General features: G+C 36.5%; 2 protein-coding genes across 2 annotated transcripts; both read left to right on the forward strand.

Moving 5' to 3' along the window:
* The first annotated feature begins 1,822 nt into the window (after positions 1–1,822).
* On the forward strand, positions 1,823–2,932 carry LOC117412793 (trace amine-associated receptor 1-like). Its single transcript, XM_034021364.3, has one exon. The coding sequence runs from the start codon at positions 1,823–1,825 to the stop codon at positions 2,930–2,932; it is 1,110 nt and encodes a 369-aa protein (XP_033877255.2).
* Positions 2,933–5,128: 2,196 nt separating this feature from the next.
* Positions 5,129–18,173, forward strand: LOC117964579 (tetratricopeptide repeat protein 1-like). The gene is made up of 8 exons (XM_058996866.1): positions 5,129–5,213; positions 6,916–7,263; positions 8,208–8,268; positions 9,337–9,449; positions 10,615–10,651; positions 10,956–11,104; positions 13,524–13,578; positions 15,938–18,173. Exons 2-8 carry the CDS (start codon positions 6,925–6,927, stop codon positions 16,069–16,071), a joined length of 888 nt encoding a protein of 295 aa, XP_058852849.1. The 5' UTR covers positions 5,129–5,213; positions 6,916–6,924; the 3' UTR covers positions 16,072–18,173.
* The last annotated feature ends 111 nt before the right edge of the window (positions 18,174–18,284 follow it).

An 18,284-nucleotide genomic window follows, 5' to 3' on the forward strand; every position in this document is an offset into this window, starting at 1 on the left:
CCTTCCAGGACCGGAATTGTGCACCCCTGCCCTAGCGTATATATCGAGTGGGTGTGTTTGTCTATATATATATATATATATATATATATATATATATATATATATATATATATATATATATATATATGAAAAAATACTTCATCACATGTAAATAAAGTAAAAAGCGATACAAAAATTATATTTTAAAAAGTACAAATAAAAATAAAATCTAAACTGTTATTCTTGTTTCAAGATGCATATATATATATATATATATATATATATATATATATATATATATATATGTTAATTAGCAAGCAATGTATATATATAGAGAGAGAATAAATAATAATTAATCTATTTTAAGTACAATATGAGTAGTTTGTCTATATATATATATACTGTACTGTATGTATTTTCTGGGATATTCCCTGTATTCTGTGTATATTGATTGTCTTGCTGTATTATCGCACAGGCACAGTGGTAGACCACTAAATGCCATGGCAACCACTCATGAAATCCCCTTCCCTTCTCCTATTTTCTAAAAGAACATAAAAAAAGAAAACTGCATCAATGTGAATTTAAAGTGACTTACAATGTGTCTGAGTTTACGTGTTTACACATATAAACCTGTAGCTTGTGTTGTTGAAAAGAATATAAAAATGTTATTTTTATTGACATATGTGCACAACCAGATGTATTGTAAATTATTGTTTTATGGTTTATATATATGGTGTATATATAAAGATTTTAACCACTGGAGTCCTGTGCCATGACATAAATCTATTCTTCAAATTTAACATACAATAAATTACCACATTTGAAACGTAAGATATGCTTTAACCGTTCAGGAAACTCTACCTTGCCTATGTATAATCTCTGCAACAACCACACCTACACTAGTGGTACTATATTCTTATAAAGGTGGAATAAAGCAAAATAGAAATAGATTATTCCATAGGAGTTAAATATTAGGGGCTGTTAGTCCTGGATAACATCGTTTTTCTCTATTCACTTTAAACCTTGCTATCTGAAATTTCTGGCCATTTGTTTTATGGCATTTTAAAAGCAGCCAGGTTACTAGGAGACTGGATAAACTGTTCTGTAGCTGTCAATTGCTAAACCGTGCTGGATGGGCTTGTACAATTTTAATAACAGCAGAATTAATATCCAATTTTATTTTAAAATGACACAAAATTAGATTTTACAGTTACAAGAAATAAACAACAGCAACGATAAACCTAGATTTGTTGCAGATAAGGAGAAAGCTGCAGGTGCTTCTCGGTCAAGATTACACTCAGGGAAAGCACGAAGCAGTTGTTATACCATTTGTTATTGTCGTAATGGTTAATGATTTGCAAGAGATTCATATTTCAAATGATTCCAGATATTAACATGAAGAGCATATGTGCAAAATAAACATGACCACTCACTCACTGGCTGTCATATCTTACTGAAGACAGATCTTACAGAGAGGAAGGAACATTGTGCTTTGCAAGGCCTGCAAACCTGAATCCCATCTTAAGCAGAACAAAGGTGAATACCTACAGTAGTTTGGATTTGTTAACTTCTACTGGCTTCCACAATGAAGGATGGTATGTCTTGAAATAATCGCAAGGCAAAATACTGATTTGTTTGAAAATACTTTTTTCAGGCTGATATGCATGACGTATAACTTCCAGTTGCTAAATGGGGTTTGTTCAGCACAATTGCAAAAGACATAAAGAAGGAAGACCTTAAAAAGAGCAGCAATACTTTCTTAAAAGCAGGAACAAATCAAGCTGGGTGGGTTTTTAATGTCGCCTCTGCATGGTCTGCATTTTCACCCTGGGACTAGCAGACAATGAGGATTGTCGTCATTAGCAGTGGATTCTCCACAGAGGACATTCTAAACCACACCTTGTCCCACAGTGAGGCAAACTGCAACTGCAGTTCTTCCAGCCGTGTATTAGAAGAGGTAGGACGATGGTTCCTGGCTTCTGCTCTGATTGCAATTGCATTTGCAGCAGTTTTAGGTAACTTACTGGTAATAATCTCCATTGCTTACTTTAAAAAACTTCAGACTCCCACCAACGCCTTTCTCCTGTCTCTGGCTGTGTCTGACTTTCTGGTGGGAGTACTGGTGATGCCCTTCAGCTTGGTCAGGACCGTTGACAGCTGGCAGTTCGGGGAGATCTTCTGCAAGGTCCACTCCATCCTGGATGTCACTTTCTGCACCACCTCCATCTATAACCTCAGCTGCATCGCCTTTGACCGCTACTTCACCGTGTGTGACCCCTTGAGGTACAACTACAGGATGTCTACCAGCAGGGTGGCCAAGCTTCTTTTTCTGTGTTGGACTCTTCCACTGCTGGTCTCCTGTGTCCCTGTGGTCCTGGACCTGCACGTCAAGGGCATTGAGAAGCATCTGAAGGAGGTTGGCCCCAATATTTGTATCCTAGTGGTTAACATCCCTTATGCCGTTGTTGCTTCTATGCTTTGCTTCTACATACCAGCAGCCGTCATGCTGGCAGCTTATGGAAAGCTCTTCAGTGTCGCCCGGAAGCAGGCAAGGCAGATAGATACTGTTGAGAACCAAGTCAATGGCCGAATTTTCTGTCCCCTGAGAGCAAGGCAGAGGTTTACTATGAAAAAGGAACGGAAAGCAGCCAAAACTCTGAGCATAATTATGGGCATCTTCTTGGTCTGTTGGCTCCCATTCTTCGCCGTAAACATAACAGACCCGTTCATGGGATACAGCACGAGCCCCGTCGTCCTGGAGGTGTTTCTTTGGCTGGGGTACGTCAACTCATCCATGAACCCCTTTTTATACGCATTCTTCAACAAGTCCTTTCGACAAGCTTTTGTAATTATCCTGGGCTGCAAGATGATAGGGAGGCAATTTCAAAACAGTGACCTTTCTGGAGACACCAGCAGACAGGCTCAAACAGAACTCGGCCTCTTCTCAAGATAATAAGCAATGTCCCTGTGACATTTTGCCTATTGGACGCTTGCCTATTTCATTTGGAAAAGCGTTAAGCACAAAAGGTACTTCTTGCGCTGTTTGTAAAACAGATAAAAGTGTGTGTTGTGCAACAGATGCTTTTGGTTACAAATTATATTTGTTTCAATAGCCTAATATTTTATTGACAGCACAACATTGTCTTTTTGGATCAAGAACTTAATCAATTTTTGATTTGTGTAAGGATGCATTGAATTTATAAAAACATCTTTCAATAAAAAAAAAGTTTGACCTATTGTGCGGTTTTACTTACTGGTTACTGGGTGCTATTACAGTCTGTGCTGTTTGAATCAGGAATAATTTCATGTTACTGGTTAGGATTGATTGTGTTTTCTCCATGTACTGTATGTTTTGTTCTTTCTCCCTTAGCTGTGAAATGATGGTGTGGTATTCCTCATTACTGTGCTGTTTTTGTTTTTTTACTGTAAGCAATAATGAAAGGTCAATTTCTTGTACAATTATCTTACTACAATCTGTGAATGCATTACACTTTAGCTCCGTTGTCAAAAGGGCATTAAACAGTCAATGACATCCTTCAAATAATTATTAACCCTAATAAAGTACAGTGTACTGGTTATTCTCAAGGGTACACTGGGACTGGGGCATTTAAATCCAGGTCAGCAGTAGTATAATCACTTTTCACTGGAGAAATTAAGTTGTTAGATTATTTCTTGGAAACATTCTGAAAATACAGGGATGAACACCTAGTGCTTTACAAGTTGTTAAGCGGAAAATCGCAAAACTAAGTTGCACAAAGGTTGTTTCTTACTAGTTTTACAACTTCGGTTTTTAGTTGAAAACAACAGCTGTTGAGCAATATAAGAAATCATTTTAGTCTACGTTTTGATGTTGTCAGTTACAAATTTTTAACCAATTGTAGAAAACTCAAATTGCCTGTCCTACTTGAAACTAGTCACGTAGAATCTGAGGTGACTATATACATGCAAGCTAGAGGAAATAATAATAGGCTTATTAATAATAGGCACAGCTGTAAAAAAATAAAATAAATAAATAAATAAATAGAAAAACTGAAAACCTGGGAACTAGAAAAGACTTCATCACTCTAGGTCAATAACCGATTCCTTGTGTTCTTATTTTGTTTTAATTAAACACTTATATTTCCATATTGATAGAGCACGTATGTAAACCTACTGAGTTATTTTATATTTCCGTTAGACAATTGCGTCATTTATTCTTGTTTGCTTACGCAGTAAAAACAATCTGTTGCTGTGTCCAACATGTAAATACTTCACAAATAAACCAAGTCTGTTTTCCCAGATAACATTTTTCTTGTTCAGTTTTATGTTCTAAAAAGTATTGAAGCTGGAAACTTCCATGCGTCTTCTTTTTAATGCTTTACATCTAAATAAACCCCATACATCAAATTTCAAATTATTATTATTATTATTATTATTATTATTATTATTATTATTATTATTATTGTTGTTGTTGTTGAAATAAAATGTTAGGTTAAATACTTAACCGCTACTAATATTCTATAAAAGATATATTCAAGAAATGATAATACATTATACATGAATAGTAACCACACGATCCAGAAGTGATCTACATTTTAATTGTTAATTAAAAGTTTTCTGATTAACCAGCTAAACGGCAACCAAAAGCACAGCCTCCTGAACCTACATGACCAACACTACCAGCTCTGCTAAGATAAACCAGCTTCAACCTTACCTGCTGAGCTGGCTATCGGACACATACATCAATTGCTGTCAATGATGTTTTTTTGTTTATTATTGCCAGCCTGTTACCAGTGTTGATAGCAGGACTGTTGCTAAACTAATACCATCTGCAAGCTGTGCGGGACTGTTGCTAAACTAATACCATCTGCAAGCTGTGCAATAAGATGATATTAACTTGTCCACACCGGCACACAAGTCGAACATCGCCATGCACTCATAGTGTTCGCGCAGGCTCAAGAACAACACGTGCATAGTTCGTTTTCATCCATAACAAACAAACAAAAAAAAAATTAATAGTGCTATTTGCTCTATTACCAAAAGAAACTTCTAAAATGCTATGACAAATGTTTCGACAGTAGACCTGTCAGGCAGTAAACACAACTGTCGATGCACTGGTCGCGATTTGCGCGCAAAGACCTTTTACGTCCACCAGATGGCGCACTTAATCTATCTCCACTACGTCATCACTGTGCGTTCTGCGTTGATTTTCCCAGAGTGGCCGGAAGTGTTGTGGAAAGGTACTGTTGTACAAGGTAAGAATGACAGAGCAGCTTTAATAAGAAATGCAATAAGAACGTCCTAGAAGTAAACAATTCATTGGTTAGACTGTATGCATTCGAAGGAGCATTTGAAAATTGGTGCAGACGTTGTCAGAAAAATTATAAAATTCCCACATGCCTTCGTGTTAAACATTCTATAGTTGTAACTTAATTTTACACGCGTTTTGGTTTGATAAAATGTTGCAGTTCTTCAGTACGTACATATGCTTTCACTATATGAAACGAACATGTTTAGGTATCGCACAATATAAACACTCTGTACGGTACCGGTATGTTTACCACTGTTATTATTATTAGAATGGAGTATGTATTTGCATGTTGTCAGATACCTATCTGAAGTGAACGTTAAGAATAAATAAATACCCACTGTCTCTTTAGGACACCCCTAAATTATGCTTAGTAAAAGCAGATCTGTCGCACAGACATCAACAATCAATGATAAAGCCAGGTTTGGCAGCTGCGTATTTGGCAGGGTACTTGCACTGGCTGTATCCTGCAGTTACTTTGCTTCAGTTAAATTGTAAATGTGATTCGTTGGTTTTTGAATGCATCGTTTTAAAGGTTCCCACAGATACCTTTCTTTAGGGCCACGCAATGAAAATGTTACATTGGATAAATCAGGTTACTGGCAAGCCCAATACTTTTTGACTGGGTCTATTATTAGCAGAGAGCGATTATCACCAACACAGTCTTGGACTTTGCATTATGTTGTTCGTCTAAAATAGATTAACACACCAATAAAATTATGCGAACTTTCTTATTTTTGCAATGAGGTGCACACATTTACTGTCAGGTTAGCTCTCGACATCCAGATTGTCAGTTTTTCTCGTGATATTTTTTTTATTATTTTTTTTATGTATTTCTTAACAGACGCCCTTATGCAGGGCGACTTACAATTGTTACAAAATATCACATTGCAGAATATCACATTACAGATAAGAGCAGTTGTAACATACAATAAAATCAGTAGCAAATTCAAATAAGAGCAAAAAATAAAGGATACAGTAAATAATTACATGTAAGAGCAGGTTCGACTAAGAGCAGTTAACTTATATTAAAACTATTTGCTTATATGAGCAAAGACCAGTATGAGCACGTAGTAAGTACAATAAATGGACGAGAATGATTTCAAATAAGAGCAATTACAAAAAACGTGAATACAGATACCTATAAGAGTAAAGTCAAATACAAGATACAGGTAGTAGTTATAATTAAGAGCAATAGTACAATATGGCAAGGTATGGAGCTGTTCAGTGCAAGTACAAGCTGATGCAAGTACTGGTACAATTGAGTGCCATGTAGTCCAGTATAGTGGAGAGTTGTGAGGTTTACAGCTGCTGTCTGAACAGGTATGTCTTGAGAAGGGTGCCGGAAGGTGGTCAGGGTTGAGTCACTCGCAAATGTATTTTACGAAGAACCTGCTTGAAAAACCACTTAATTCCTTGTGTATCTTAAAGGGTTAAGCATTGTTATTAAAATATTAGTTGTTGGATGTAGATGTAGCTAACTACCCCAAAGGACTTTAAATCCCTTTCTTCCAGAAGGGTAATTCTGCATTTTCTACATTAGTTCTCTCAATTTCTGGAAAAGTTGTATGATGCTTCAACCAAATTTGTACTTTGGCAGTTACTGAATAGAACAGCCTAACCTTCCATAACTTGCACATCTCTTCCAGGGAGTGCAAATGGAACCTGAATTCAAGGAGTGCACTGGAGACACAGCGCTGCTCCCAGAGACCCTGGACAATGTTTTAAAACTGTCTGATCACAAATCTGAGACACACAGCAGTCCTCTCGTAGACACCCTGCTGAACAACAATGTAGGTGCCTGCAGTGACACCACGCAGGACCCCGGGAGCGAGGGTAAGACAGAGGAAGACAAGTTTTTCGACTGTGAGGAGACCCTGGAGAATGTGTCTCAGGAAGAAGAGGAAGACTTCGACCTTAAAGAGGACCAGGTGTCGGAATTCAATGAGGAATATTTAAAAGAGTTAGAAAAGGATTTAACAGAAGAAGAAAAACAGGTATTTAAGTCTACTGTAAAATAAATGCATGTGTGGTGTTGATTGTATAATGCAGTTGTCAGAAAATGACAAAACTGATGAAATGCCTCTCTCTTAAGCATATCTTTTCACTGCATCTCCTACTGTGTAACACAAAGGTGGAGATGGGGGAATGGAAACAAGTCTCCCATTGAGTACTGTAGCAGTTTGAGCAGTAGGATTTTTTAAATTTATTTTCCATGAGTCGCAAAGAAATTGTGGAAATTGTTCAGCTTGGATACCTGACAGCAAATGGAATATTATGTGTTCCCTTTTCTTGAAAGTCCAGTTAGCCATTAACTGAGATTGTTACAAACTGTCAAGATTTTTCATTTTAACCACCTGTTTTCTACCAATTTTAAACTTACTAGTTTAAGTATTACTCATATTTTAATACATTTCCTTTTACATTTCTTTCACTTTGTAACAAATACTCTCCTCAAGAGAATACAATGATAACATACTTTCACTTTCAGGGTTTGAAAAAAGCCACCCATTAAAAGACAATTGATAATCTTTTTTTTTATATTATATATAACATTCTTGAAGTTAACCATTAACAAAAGCACTGTGCTGTATATAAAACATCCAGGAAATTGAACATTCAATAGCAGTTTTTCAATCTTTGCTCATAAAAAAAGATCTGTTAGAGGTGCTAATTGGTTTTTCCCATAGCAATGTGTTTAGTATGGAGCTTGATTGTTCAGCAAACAGTGTGAAAGATTGAATTATATTATCTTCCTACAGTTTTATATATGTGGCAAGTTATATTTATAGGTGAGAAGCAACTTTCTGTGAACTTGCGGTTTCAAATAAGTCACACAATTTTTGATCATCCAAATGATGCTGAATGCTTACTTGATTAATGATTTTGTTTTTTTTATTGACCAGTCAAATGACACATATTTTCTTGATGTGTTTTACAGAGCAGAAAAGACGAAAGCATGCAGTTAAAAGAAGGTGGAAACGAGCAGTTTAAGAAAGGAGGTGAGTCCAAAAAAAAAGAACGCGCACACTTGTCTGCAACAATGCTATATAGTGTGTCATACTAACGTTTTTATTTGTTTGTTGAGAACTACTTTTCCAATTGTGAAAACTTGCTGGAGTTCTTTAGGCCTATGGTGACCCACCTTTATAAACATTGGGTCATGATTATTGGCAAAGCTGCTGAAGGCAACTGTCTTTGATGAATCTATGAATTGAACTTGTGGTATTATATGAGGCTCTGTTCCACATGCTGTGGATGTAGGTCACACAGTAGATGTAGGATGTTCTACTGTTTCATAGTACTAATACCTGCCATGTGGAGGTTATATTGGTAGCAGGGGCTATGTCTGCTGCAGTACCTCCATGCACTTTCTTTTATTTTTTAAAGGCACTGCAGGATTACAGTGCATAAGACTGCAGCAGGGTGCGTAATACAAAGCAACATGACAAGAGAGAATAATACAGCCGTCAGGTGCCATGGAAAACCATGACTGAAGTCATTATCATATCAAAAGCTTATACTAATAATGTAATGGTTACATTATCCACCGTAGACTTCCTTGAGTTAGATCATTTCTCTAGAGAATATGCAAGCAGGAAAAGGCTCCTCACAATTGTTATTTTTATCCCAGAGGTTTTTATTATAAATTGCTAAAGTGCGTTCAGTCTGTTAGCTAGAATTCTTCTGATAAATTCAATGGAGTTAATAACCACTTAATCGCTGTCCATTTAGGCAGAGTACAGATCAATAGTACAGAGTGTTGTCCCTCCTTTTATTTGTGTGCTATTAATTTTGGCTAATTTCACTATTAATTTAATTAGCAATATAGGCCACATATAAAGAGATATGGCAGCTAAGATGTCAAAGGGACCAGTGATGCGTCTCAAACAGATGATTCCTTAAACGACAATGGCAAATATTAACCTAAGGTTTCACAGACTCTGATTAATCCTAATCTTGGACTACCTAATGTTCATTTGGGTAAGGTAGTCCAAGATTAGTGTTAATCAGGGTCTGGGGAAACCACCCCTAAAGGTTTAAAAATTGTTGCTGTGTTTTTCTTCAAGAGTACACAGAAGCAGAGGACTCCTACGCTAAGGCTCTCACAATATGCCCTTTATGTTATGAAAAGGAGAGGTCCATTCTGTATTCCAACAGGGCTGCTGCTAGAATGAAAATGGTAAGTTTCAAATTTACATTTTTGTAGCAGTAGTCATGAATGGATGAAGCCAAACAGCGTTCCTGCTATTTTAATAAGCAAATCAAAACGAAAAAGCACAGCGTGCCAGAGTCTTAAGCAATGACGTCTCTGTTTTAAAAATACATGTGGTGTAATCTGAAAAGGATGCTGAAAATATGATGGTTCTGTGTGTGTAACGCAAAAACAGTTCCTGAGTAAAACCATAACAATCTCTGGACTTCGTATGTCAAAGGTTATGTCTTTCCTGCTCACTCGTTGTTTTTACTCTACCCACTTTTTGTTTTTACTGTACCCATAGCTTGTTGTAAAAAGAGAAGCCAGTTTAACAAACCAATTCTAGGTAGCAGTCTGTTAAACCAAATCTAATTCTAGGAAAGAAAATACAGTTGAAAGCAAGTCAGATGTTTAACATGGAATCATTTAGACTAAGTGGGCTGATGATTGCTGAAAATACTATTCCCTTTTGTCTTGAAATACTGATATGAAATTACTGCAGCAGTGTGGTGTAGTGGTTAGGGCTCTGGACTCTTGACCAGAGGGTTGTGGGTTCAATCCCAGGTGGGGGACACTGCTGCTGTACCCTTGAGCAAGTTACTTTACCTGGATTGCTCCAGTAAAAACCCAACTGTATAAATGGGTAATTGTATGTAAAAAATAATGTGTAAAAAATAATGTAATTGTATGTAAAAGTAATGTGATATCTTGTAACAATTGTAAGTTGCCCTGGATAATGGCGTCTGCTACGAAATAAATAATATGGTAATAAATAATATGAATAGGTTAATCGATTTATGTCAGTATGGATGTCGTCAATATCTGTTTCTTGGTTTCTCTTGTATTCTGGTGAGCAAGCAACTCTGGTATACATAATGTAATGATTTACTGACAAATGGTGTCTTCAGTGGCCAATCTGCTGTGCTGCAGTCACCTTTCAACTCTTGTATACAGAAAACCCAGTAAGTGAATGCAACTTACTGCATGGGGTCTTGGCTTAACAATCATTGTGACTGTGGCTTCTGCCTCTCTCCTCAGTGAATGTAAATTAAGAATGTAGAGAACTTAGGGGTTAAGTTTTTTTAATTTTTTTATTTGCAAATAAAATTCCCCAAATGTGTGGATAATTGCATACATTTGTCCTTTTCAGGATAAAAAGGAGGAAGCCATATCTGACTGCACGAAAGGTAAAGAAATAACATCAGCAGTTTTTGAAAACAGTTTTGAAAGGAATGTCATTTTCTTTTGTTATCCCTAAAGTGATGTCCTGATCTAAGTGTATTGTTTTTGCCACGTTGGATTGAGAATCTGTATTTGTGTAATTTGAATTTGAAGGACTTAACAATATAAGTGTGTAGATTTGAATCTTACTTGGTGAGATGGGTCTGTGAATTTATTCAAACCGGAAACAGGCGTTGGCAGTGTTCTGCACTGGCCCGTGATACATGAAACAGATTGAAACACAGCTATAATCACTGTTCTGTTTTCCAGCCATAGAACTGAACCCAAATTACATCCGAGCTATACTCCGGAGAGCAGAACTGCACGAGAAAACAGAAAAACTAGATGAAGCCCTGGATGATTACAAAACCATTGTAGAAAAGGATCCATCAGTGACACAAGCACAAGAAGCCTGTATGGTAAGACTTCCAAAGTGATTTGTTGAGCCCTGCAACCCACAATCGGGTTTGATTTCTCAGGTAACGATGCATGTGTCTAAATCAGAGAGGTGTGGGTGGGGAGCCATAGTGGGTCATATATGAGACCCCACCCGGTAACCCGGGGGGTAGCACTGTACCCTGGTCTCTGTCGTTCATTTTACTTCATGAGAATATTCCTTGTGGCTCCCACCTCACCGGCAGAAACAAAAATAGCTCAAACATAAACGTAATACAACTCGCCAGACACATGAGGAAAACATAGAAAGAGCACTGCAGAGAACAGAAGAGGAGTTAGGTAAAGATACACATATTTATCAGCATAGCATGCATTAAGTGAAGCCTCATTTGCATTTATATTTAAATGTCAGATAGCTTTTTTGTGATTTTTTTATAATGCTGCCTAATAAAAGCGACAGTAATACAACTTTTATTGTCTCATTCATGCCTCTACTAAATGTAATACAGTCCATTTATTTTAATTTAGGGTGAACTATTTTGATCATGTTTTTAGAGGAAACTGTCAGCGACACAGAATACAACTTTCAGTGCCTAATTAATTTTTTTAGCTGAGACAAGCACCTAAAATGGGACAGCCTGCTTATTCTCAGTGTGCCTAATGTTTTAATGGCTTTGCAATACGTATTCGAGTCTTGTGCCAAAAGTAAGTCTTTGATAAAGATGGCCCATTTGCACGTGGTACTCCAGGGTACCGCGTCAGTCTCATATGGTGAAAAAAGAGCTCAGTTCCAGCCAAAGAAGTTCAGTAATTGCATTCAGTGTAATCCAAAATAAAGTCTGTTTTGAAGGCAACACTACACTGCAGTAGGCACCTCATCTGAAAATGATCCTACAGTAATTAATTGCATTCCACGTTGTGTTCATTTTTTCTGTTGCTTCTACGTACTGTAATTCTCTGCAGATGACACTCACTCTTGTGTGCTTGCAAGCTTGTAGATTCATAAAGAGAACCTTGCAGTGTCCCCCGCCCCGATTTTAGAGATAACCCTGTTAATATTTGTTACCAGAACACACTAATCAGAAGGATTCGTTATGGGTTCCTTTACGATGCTGTGGGGAATCTCCATTCCAGTTGATTTACAAGATTGTTGAGACAGGTTTTTCTAACAAAAATCTTGTCACGTAAGAAGGCATCCTGGCCTTTATTCACCTGCTTACTGTAGAGTGCAGCTTTCCACATTCATTGGCAATGTAACAAACTGCATTCAAAGTTACGGAAACAATTTGGTGGAATTCAGAGCCTTTGGTTTTGTAATTAACCGTTCTGTTGTACTTTCTCAAGAACTCAAGTTGGCCGTGTTGTTCAGGAAGAGTTAAAAAGAAAATGCACATTCTATTTTAAAAGCCAGGCCCAAGTTACAGTTACATGCACAGCTGTTCTCAGACTTCAGCATTTAAAAACCTGCACAGCAGAGGGACATCAGCCTCTCTGTGCGTTGTATAACAGATGTACATGGCTGTTGCATCTCCTAGCTTGGATAACTCGAGATGTATGTGTGTGTGGATTAGAAATCCAATATCATGGGTTTCCAAGGCAACATTTTAAGACTTTAGCACTTGTCCTTGAATTTCTTAATAAAGTATAATAATAATAATAATTAATAAAAAGCACATTGTTACTCTGACACGTGACTCGTACGTTCTGTAAACACAGGTCAGGTCATCCTGACTGAGTGAACGGATACATGAATACAATCAAACCAATTCATTTCTAAAGATTTCAGTTTGCAGGCTTTCATAAGCAGCACGTTCATCATTCATTGCTGCTTGGCTTGTTTCATTCCTTTTCTTTGTCTAGCAATTCAATTTAGTCATGGTACAAGCACCAGCTGTACTCATTTTTAAGGTAAGGTAAAAATCTAAGTGTGTATCTTGCAGATGTTCTTTACATTAGTGTCTGCTTTACCATAAAATGATTTCAATTAGAAAACATTGAAGAAAGACTTTTAGTAAATGTATTTCTAAATATACCCTCATTTTAATCATGCTTCCAGTGTACAGCATTACATAAAATCATTTTGCACAATATATGAATTGTATATTATTACAAATTACAGGAACAAATGAACCTGTATATCCTGAACGAGTGGCCTTCTGTTAGTTTGTTTTACAACTTGGGTATTGGATTTCAGTTAGGTCTATAATTAGCTAAAATCATGTTCAGTGTAAAATCGGTTTTGGTGCCTTCACTTGTGATACCCATGTTGTATTTACTTTTTATTTATCTATTTATTTATTTATTTTAATGCAAATGTAATTCATAATGAATTTACTTGAAAATATAACTTCCCAAAGAGGGAAGTAACGAGCATTGTAACTATTATGACCAACTTATTGTCAATCCAAATCTGTTGTGACTTAGCGCACTTTTCCTTTCCAGCGGTTGCCAAAGCAGATCGAGGAGAGGAATGAGAAGCTAAAGGTGGAAATGATGAGTGAGTATTCCCTGTGATGCTGCAGCATCTACCATTAAAATACTTATGAGTTAGAGGTAGTAAGTGCTGTAGGGATACCTGTACACATTTTAGCATGCTCGGAGTAAAGCACCCTTCTTTCACGTGAGAAGGAGTATAAACTGCTTGTGGGGGGGGACCTCCTTGTTCCCCTTCTGTAACGTAACTAGAACTAAATTCTTCCGCTCCATTGGGTTTATGATAATACTACCACTGCACTACTGTGGATCTTGTGTTTGACAGTGTGGTTCCTTTTTAGCATTAAATTAAATCTAAGACATGGAAAATTAGCTAAACCGTATTGTCAAACAAGATTTTCTCTTGGGTACAATGCATGCTTGTATGATGTTGGTCATAAGTGCTCTAATTATACTTTACTCCTTTGAGCAACCGCCAGATTTATTTCAAAGCTGCCAGCATCTTGAGTCATTTGGGAGCTGTGTTTACACTGTTTATTAATTTGTTATTATTATCTAAGGTTTGTCAGGGAATTGTCACAGCCTGATCCCTCCTGTCTCACAGTAACCTTATAGTGTTCTGTATAGGATTTATCACAGCTTCACAGCGATTAGTATGCTTGCAAATCGTATATTGCACCACTATCCAGACATCGCACCACATATTTTAAGGACCAACAGAGTTGACATCTGTGCATTCTAACATGGGTTGCCATTAATTCTGAATTCTAAGGAACTGTGTTGCATAAAATACCTTAAGTATGAAGTTCATCATATTTCCCTTATCTAGGGTATTGGCTTCTATGTTGTTTTCTGAACTCCAGAAACACTGAAGAAGAAAACTAAAGGGAAATTTAACTTCAGGTGTTTTGTGCAACTGATCACATGAACAGATTAATAAAGACTTCTCTTTTTAGCACTCCTGTACGTTTTGCTTATCAACATTGTGCTTAATGAATATGATTCTCTTCTGTAAGTCTATAGATTACAGCTTTGTTATAGTTATTTTAGGGTTAGAAGCATGTGACAAAATTTGAACATAGTTCACAAAGGACTCTCATCATCATTAAAAAATTATTACTTGAAAGAGGGTTACTTGTATCTACTGTCAAAGTGAGTTCCAGTATCACAGAAGTGCATGTAGTTTTCTGTACTACCTGTATGCTGCTAAACATGCTTTCACTTCTCAAAATACACTTTCTAGTACTTACAACAATACAACAACAAATGAAACCTGTCAGTTTCGACTGAGTACTTTTAAAAAATCAGGATCGCTGCAAACCCATGAATCAAGCTAAGTACGATACTATAACCAGTGCTGTTGGATAGCTACCCACTGCAGACCCGTTTAAAATTGTAGCTTTGTTTTTTTCAATAACCACACTTATTTTTAAACAATATTATTTACAATTATGGAGGATATAACCGTTACTCAGTGAATATTTTGTTTTATTTAGGCAATTTTAAGTTAATTTTATTATTATTATTTATTATTATTATTATTATTATTATTATTATTATTATTATTATTATTATTTAAACGGAAATGAAAAGGAAACTGACAATTGTAAATGCAGTAAGGTGAGTAATAAACTGACTCCATTGTGATTTAGCAGTTGTAAATAAATATAAAACTATAAAGAGAATGGGTTTTTAATCGCTTGACAGCCTTAATATAATGTGTATTTTGATATATGGAGTAATGCATAAACCTTCGTGTACATTTATCATATATCTATATTTGCCATTTATAAACGATCCTGAATAGCAATGGTACAAGTTGACGCAATCATTTGACTATAATTGCAAAGGCGGTTTGGCTGCTTAGCAACATTTCCTATTGATTTCACTGCAGTCTTGACGTAGAAGAGCTAATAAAAGCTTTGAGAATAAAGGAACTCATTATTTGCTAGTAGGAATGTAACTTTTAGTCTTGTTGGCATTTTCAGTGATTGAGAATTCTCTCTTGGCTTCTCACTTGTTTTATAATAAGTAAGAATGGGATTGTAACTGGCGGTCTACAATAAAAAAACATAAACTTCATGTGCTGCCAATAACCATTTATGAAATGTCAAAATGACACAAACATTTGTGGTTTGGTTTAATGTGTATATGTAGTAATACACACACACACACACACACAAAAAGAAATGTGGGTAATGATAGCATTAATACCCAGCAAGCATGACCTGCTAAATAATTGACCTTGTGTTTTGTGAAGTGCCCTAGACCTCCGCTTGGGAACTCACTGCAGTCAGTTACTGTGTCTAAATTTGAATGAAATCTGTGCCGTGTTGCAGAGCTTTACATGTCTGTATTGTATAGTAAAGCTACCTGTTCTGTGTTATTTATTTAATTTTGTATTTTGATTTTTTCCCCCACAGGCAAGCTTAAGGATCTCGGCAACATGTTTCTTCGCCCTCTTGGACTGTCAACAGAAAACTTTCAGGTCAACCAGGATCCCTCCAGTGGCTCCTATTCTGTTAATTTTGTTCAAAATCCGAACAACAACAGATAATGCTTTCCTGTTTAAAAGCTGCTGGCCCCCTCTCTTCCGCTGATATTACAAAAGCAGATAATCTGATGGTGGTTCTGATGGTTTCAGCAACTGCTCAAGCTAATGGCTTCTAGGAATTTGGAAAAAGAAGTTCCTAAAGTCAGCACTGGATTCATACAGATCAGCTGAGAAGAGGTTGAGGTTGCCTATAATGCCTGATGCCTTTGATGAGCCTCACAGCCAGAGTTTAATTTAAAGATAAATTATTAAGACATACAGCTGTAGTATTTAGCAGCAGCAACATGTTTTGTGACGCAGTATCTGTACATAGTTTGACTGCATAGTACATTTGTTAGACATCAAAAAGCCAATCGTAGTGTTTTTTTGTGTAGGTGAAATAAAGATGTATTGGCATTTTTTTGTTTTATTAAACAGCAATGGGCTATTCTGGAATCACACATTATCTTGCCTATCTTTTAGATTAATCATGGTTTCAGAATATTTCACTGTAATATGAGAGAGAGAGAATTATGTCTACGAAGGAACAATAAATACAAGCTAGTAATATTTTGAAAGGGGTGTTTGATGTCGGTTTTCTATATATAGGAAAGCTATTTAAATCTGATTGGTTCAGTTGTTTTCCACGTAATATAAAGAGTTCCAATATCGAAAGGCTAAAGGTTATCTGCAGGTCATTCAGCATTCTTATTTGCTTAGCTTGCTTGAGTTCACCCCTAAGTATTAATGTATAAGGCTATACCAAAGTAGCTATGGTGTCTTGCTAGTTTTTGTTAATGGTGCAGCTTGCAGTGGAGTATAATCCTGACCCTTATATTCCAATTGTAATAAGCCCAAATAATTGAGATTTCTTTATTGTCATACCTGTTAGGATGGGAGATTACAGTACAAAGCTGAGAATCTGTTGTTTTTGTCTGCTATGGGATATGGTTCCCTACAGTTTGCCACTAATATGAAATGCATTATCTTTGCTTTCCAAAATGGCATCTTACTCCTCTCATAGGGGTTGTTGCTCTATTGTAACCATTGTATGATGTGAATGTAAAGAAAGGCGTTTGTTTTTACAGATGAGCCCTAGTGCTCTAAAGTATATTAAACTTGGACTAGATTTGAACTTAAGTTATAACACAGTTTACGATTATGTGGTGTCTTTTTATGTGTTGGTTTTATATTTGTTTGTTTGTTTTTACTAAAAGTGTATGAGAAACACATATTTTGAAGCTGCCTTAGTTTATAGATTGATATGGTTTAATTGTCTGGCAATGCTAGTTTTTATGTAATGTCTTATCAATGTGGCATATAAGCTGCACATTAAAGATAATTAAAAAAATGTATATTCCAAAGAGCATTTTCTTCTGTACCATCATTGTTTAAATATGGTTTGGTTTCTGGCATTAGCTGTGAATGGGCCCCTTGCATAAAGTAAAATACATCATGGCAAAATAAGGCATCAATATTACCTTCCTGTCTACTGTGACAAGGCAAAGCAAGCACCTTGTATAGTTCATCCTTCAGACTTATTTGAGTCATTTCAGTTTTTGCCATGAGCTTATTTAATCAAGAAATATAAGTAACAAGCTCAGGTTAGTCCAATTACGCTCATAGTGAATTGACAGCATGTGCAGTGGTTGTTGAATTGTTACCAATGCAGAATCCGAAGTCCTTTTCTCTACCCACAAGACACCCCTCCAGTGAAGTTCTTTCTGCAGAGCAGGCAGTAGGGACTAGAGTACATGGTTATGATCTGGGTGTTTGCAGGAATTCTTGCTGCAATGTCATTGTCTGGCTCATAAGGTGTCAGAGCCGATCAGCTGTAGCAGCTGCTGATGTTCACAATGCCCCCTGATCTGAATGTCAGTGACTCTGAAAGTGATGTGGTGAAGTGGTGCTGCCCCCAGCCTGTTTGTGATGCAATTCCATTACTTTTTACCACACCTCATCAACAAACATCATGACGTGCTACCCACACGTCCCATAACGCTTTAGGCTGTTCTGCTAAACAACATGTCAGTGTTCAGAACACACATTCAAAGCATGAGGATAAACAATTTTTACATTATCAACTTCATTCTATCTTTTGACTAATAAACTGTTCCTTTTTTTTACCATGTTTTATGCCTCAATTATATGATCTTGCGGGGGACTGTTTTATTTATGGAAATATCATTTTTTCTGTAAGGATAGGAGTGTGTGTGAGAGAGATACCTTTGAAATGT

The sequence above is a fragment of the Acipenser ruthenus genome, chromosome 23 (genome assembly GCF_902713425.1).
Source record: "Acipenser ruthenus chromosome 23, fAciRut3.2 maternal haplotype, whole genome shotgun sequence".
Taxonomy (NCBI): domain Eukaryota; kingdom Metazoa; phylum Chordata; class Actinopteri; order Acipenseriformes; family Acipenseridae; genus Acipenser; species Acipenser ruthenus.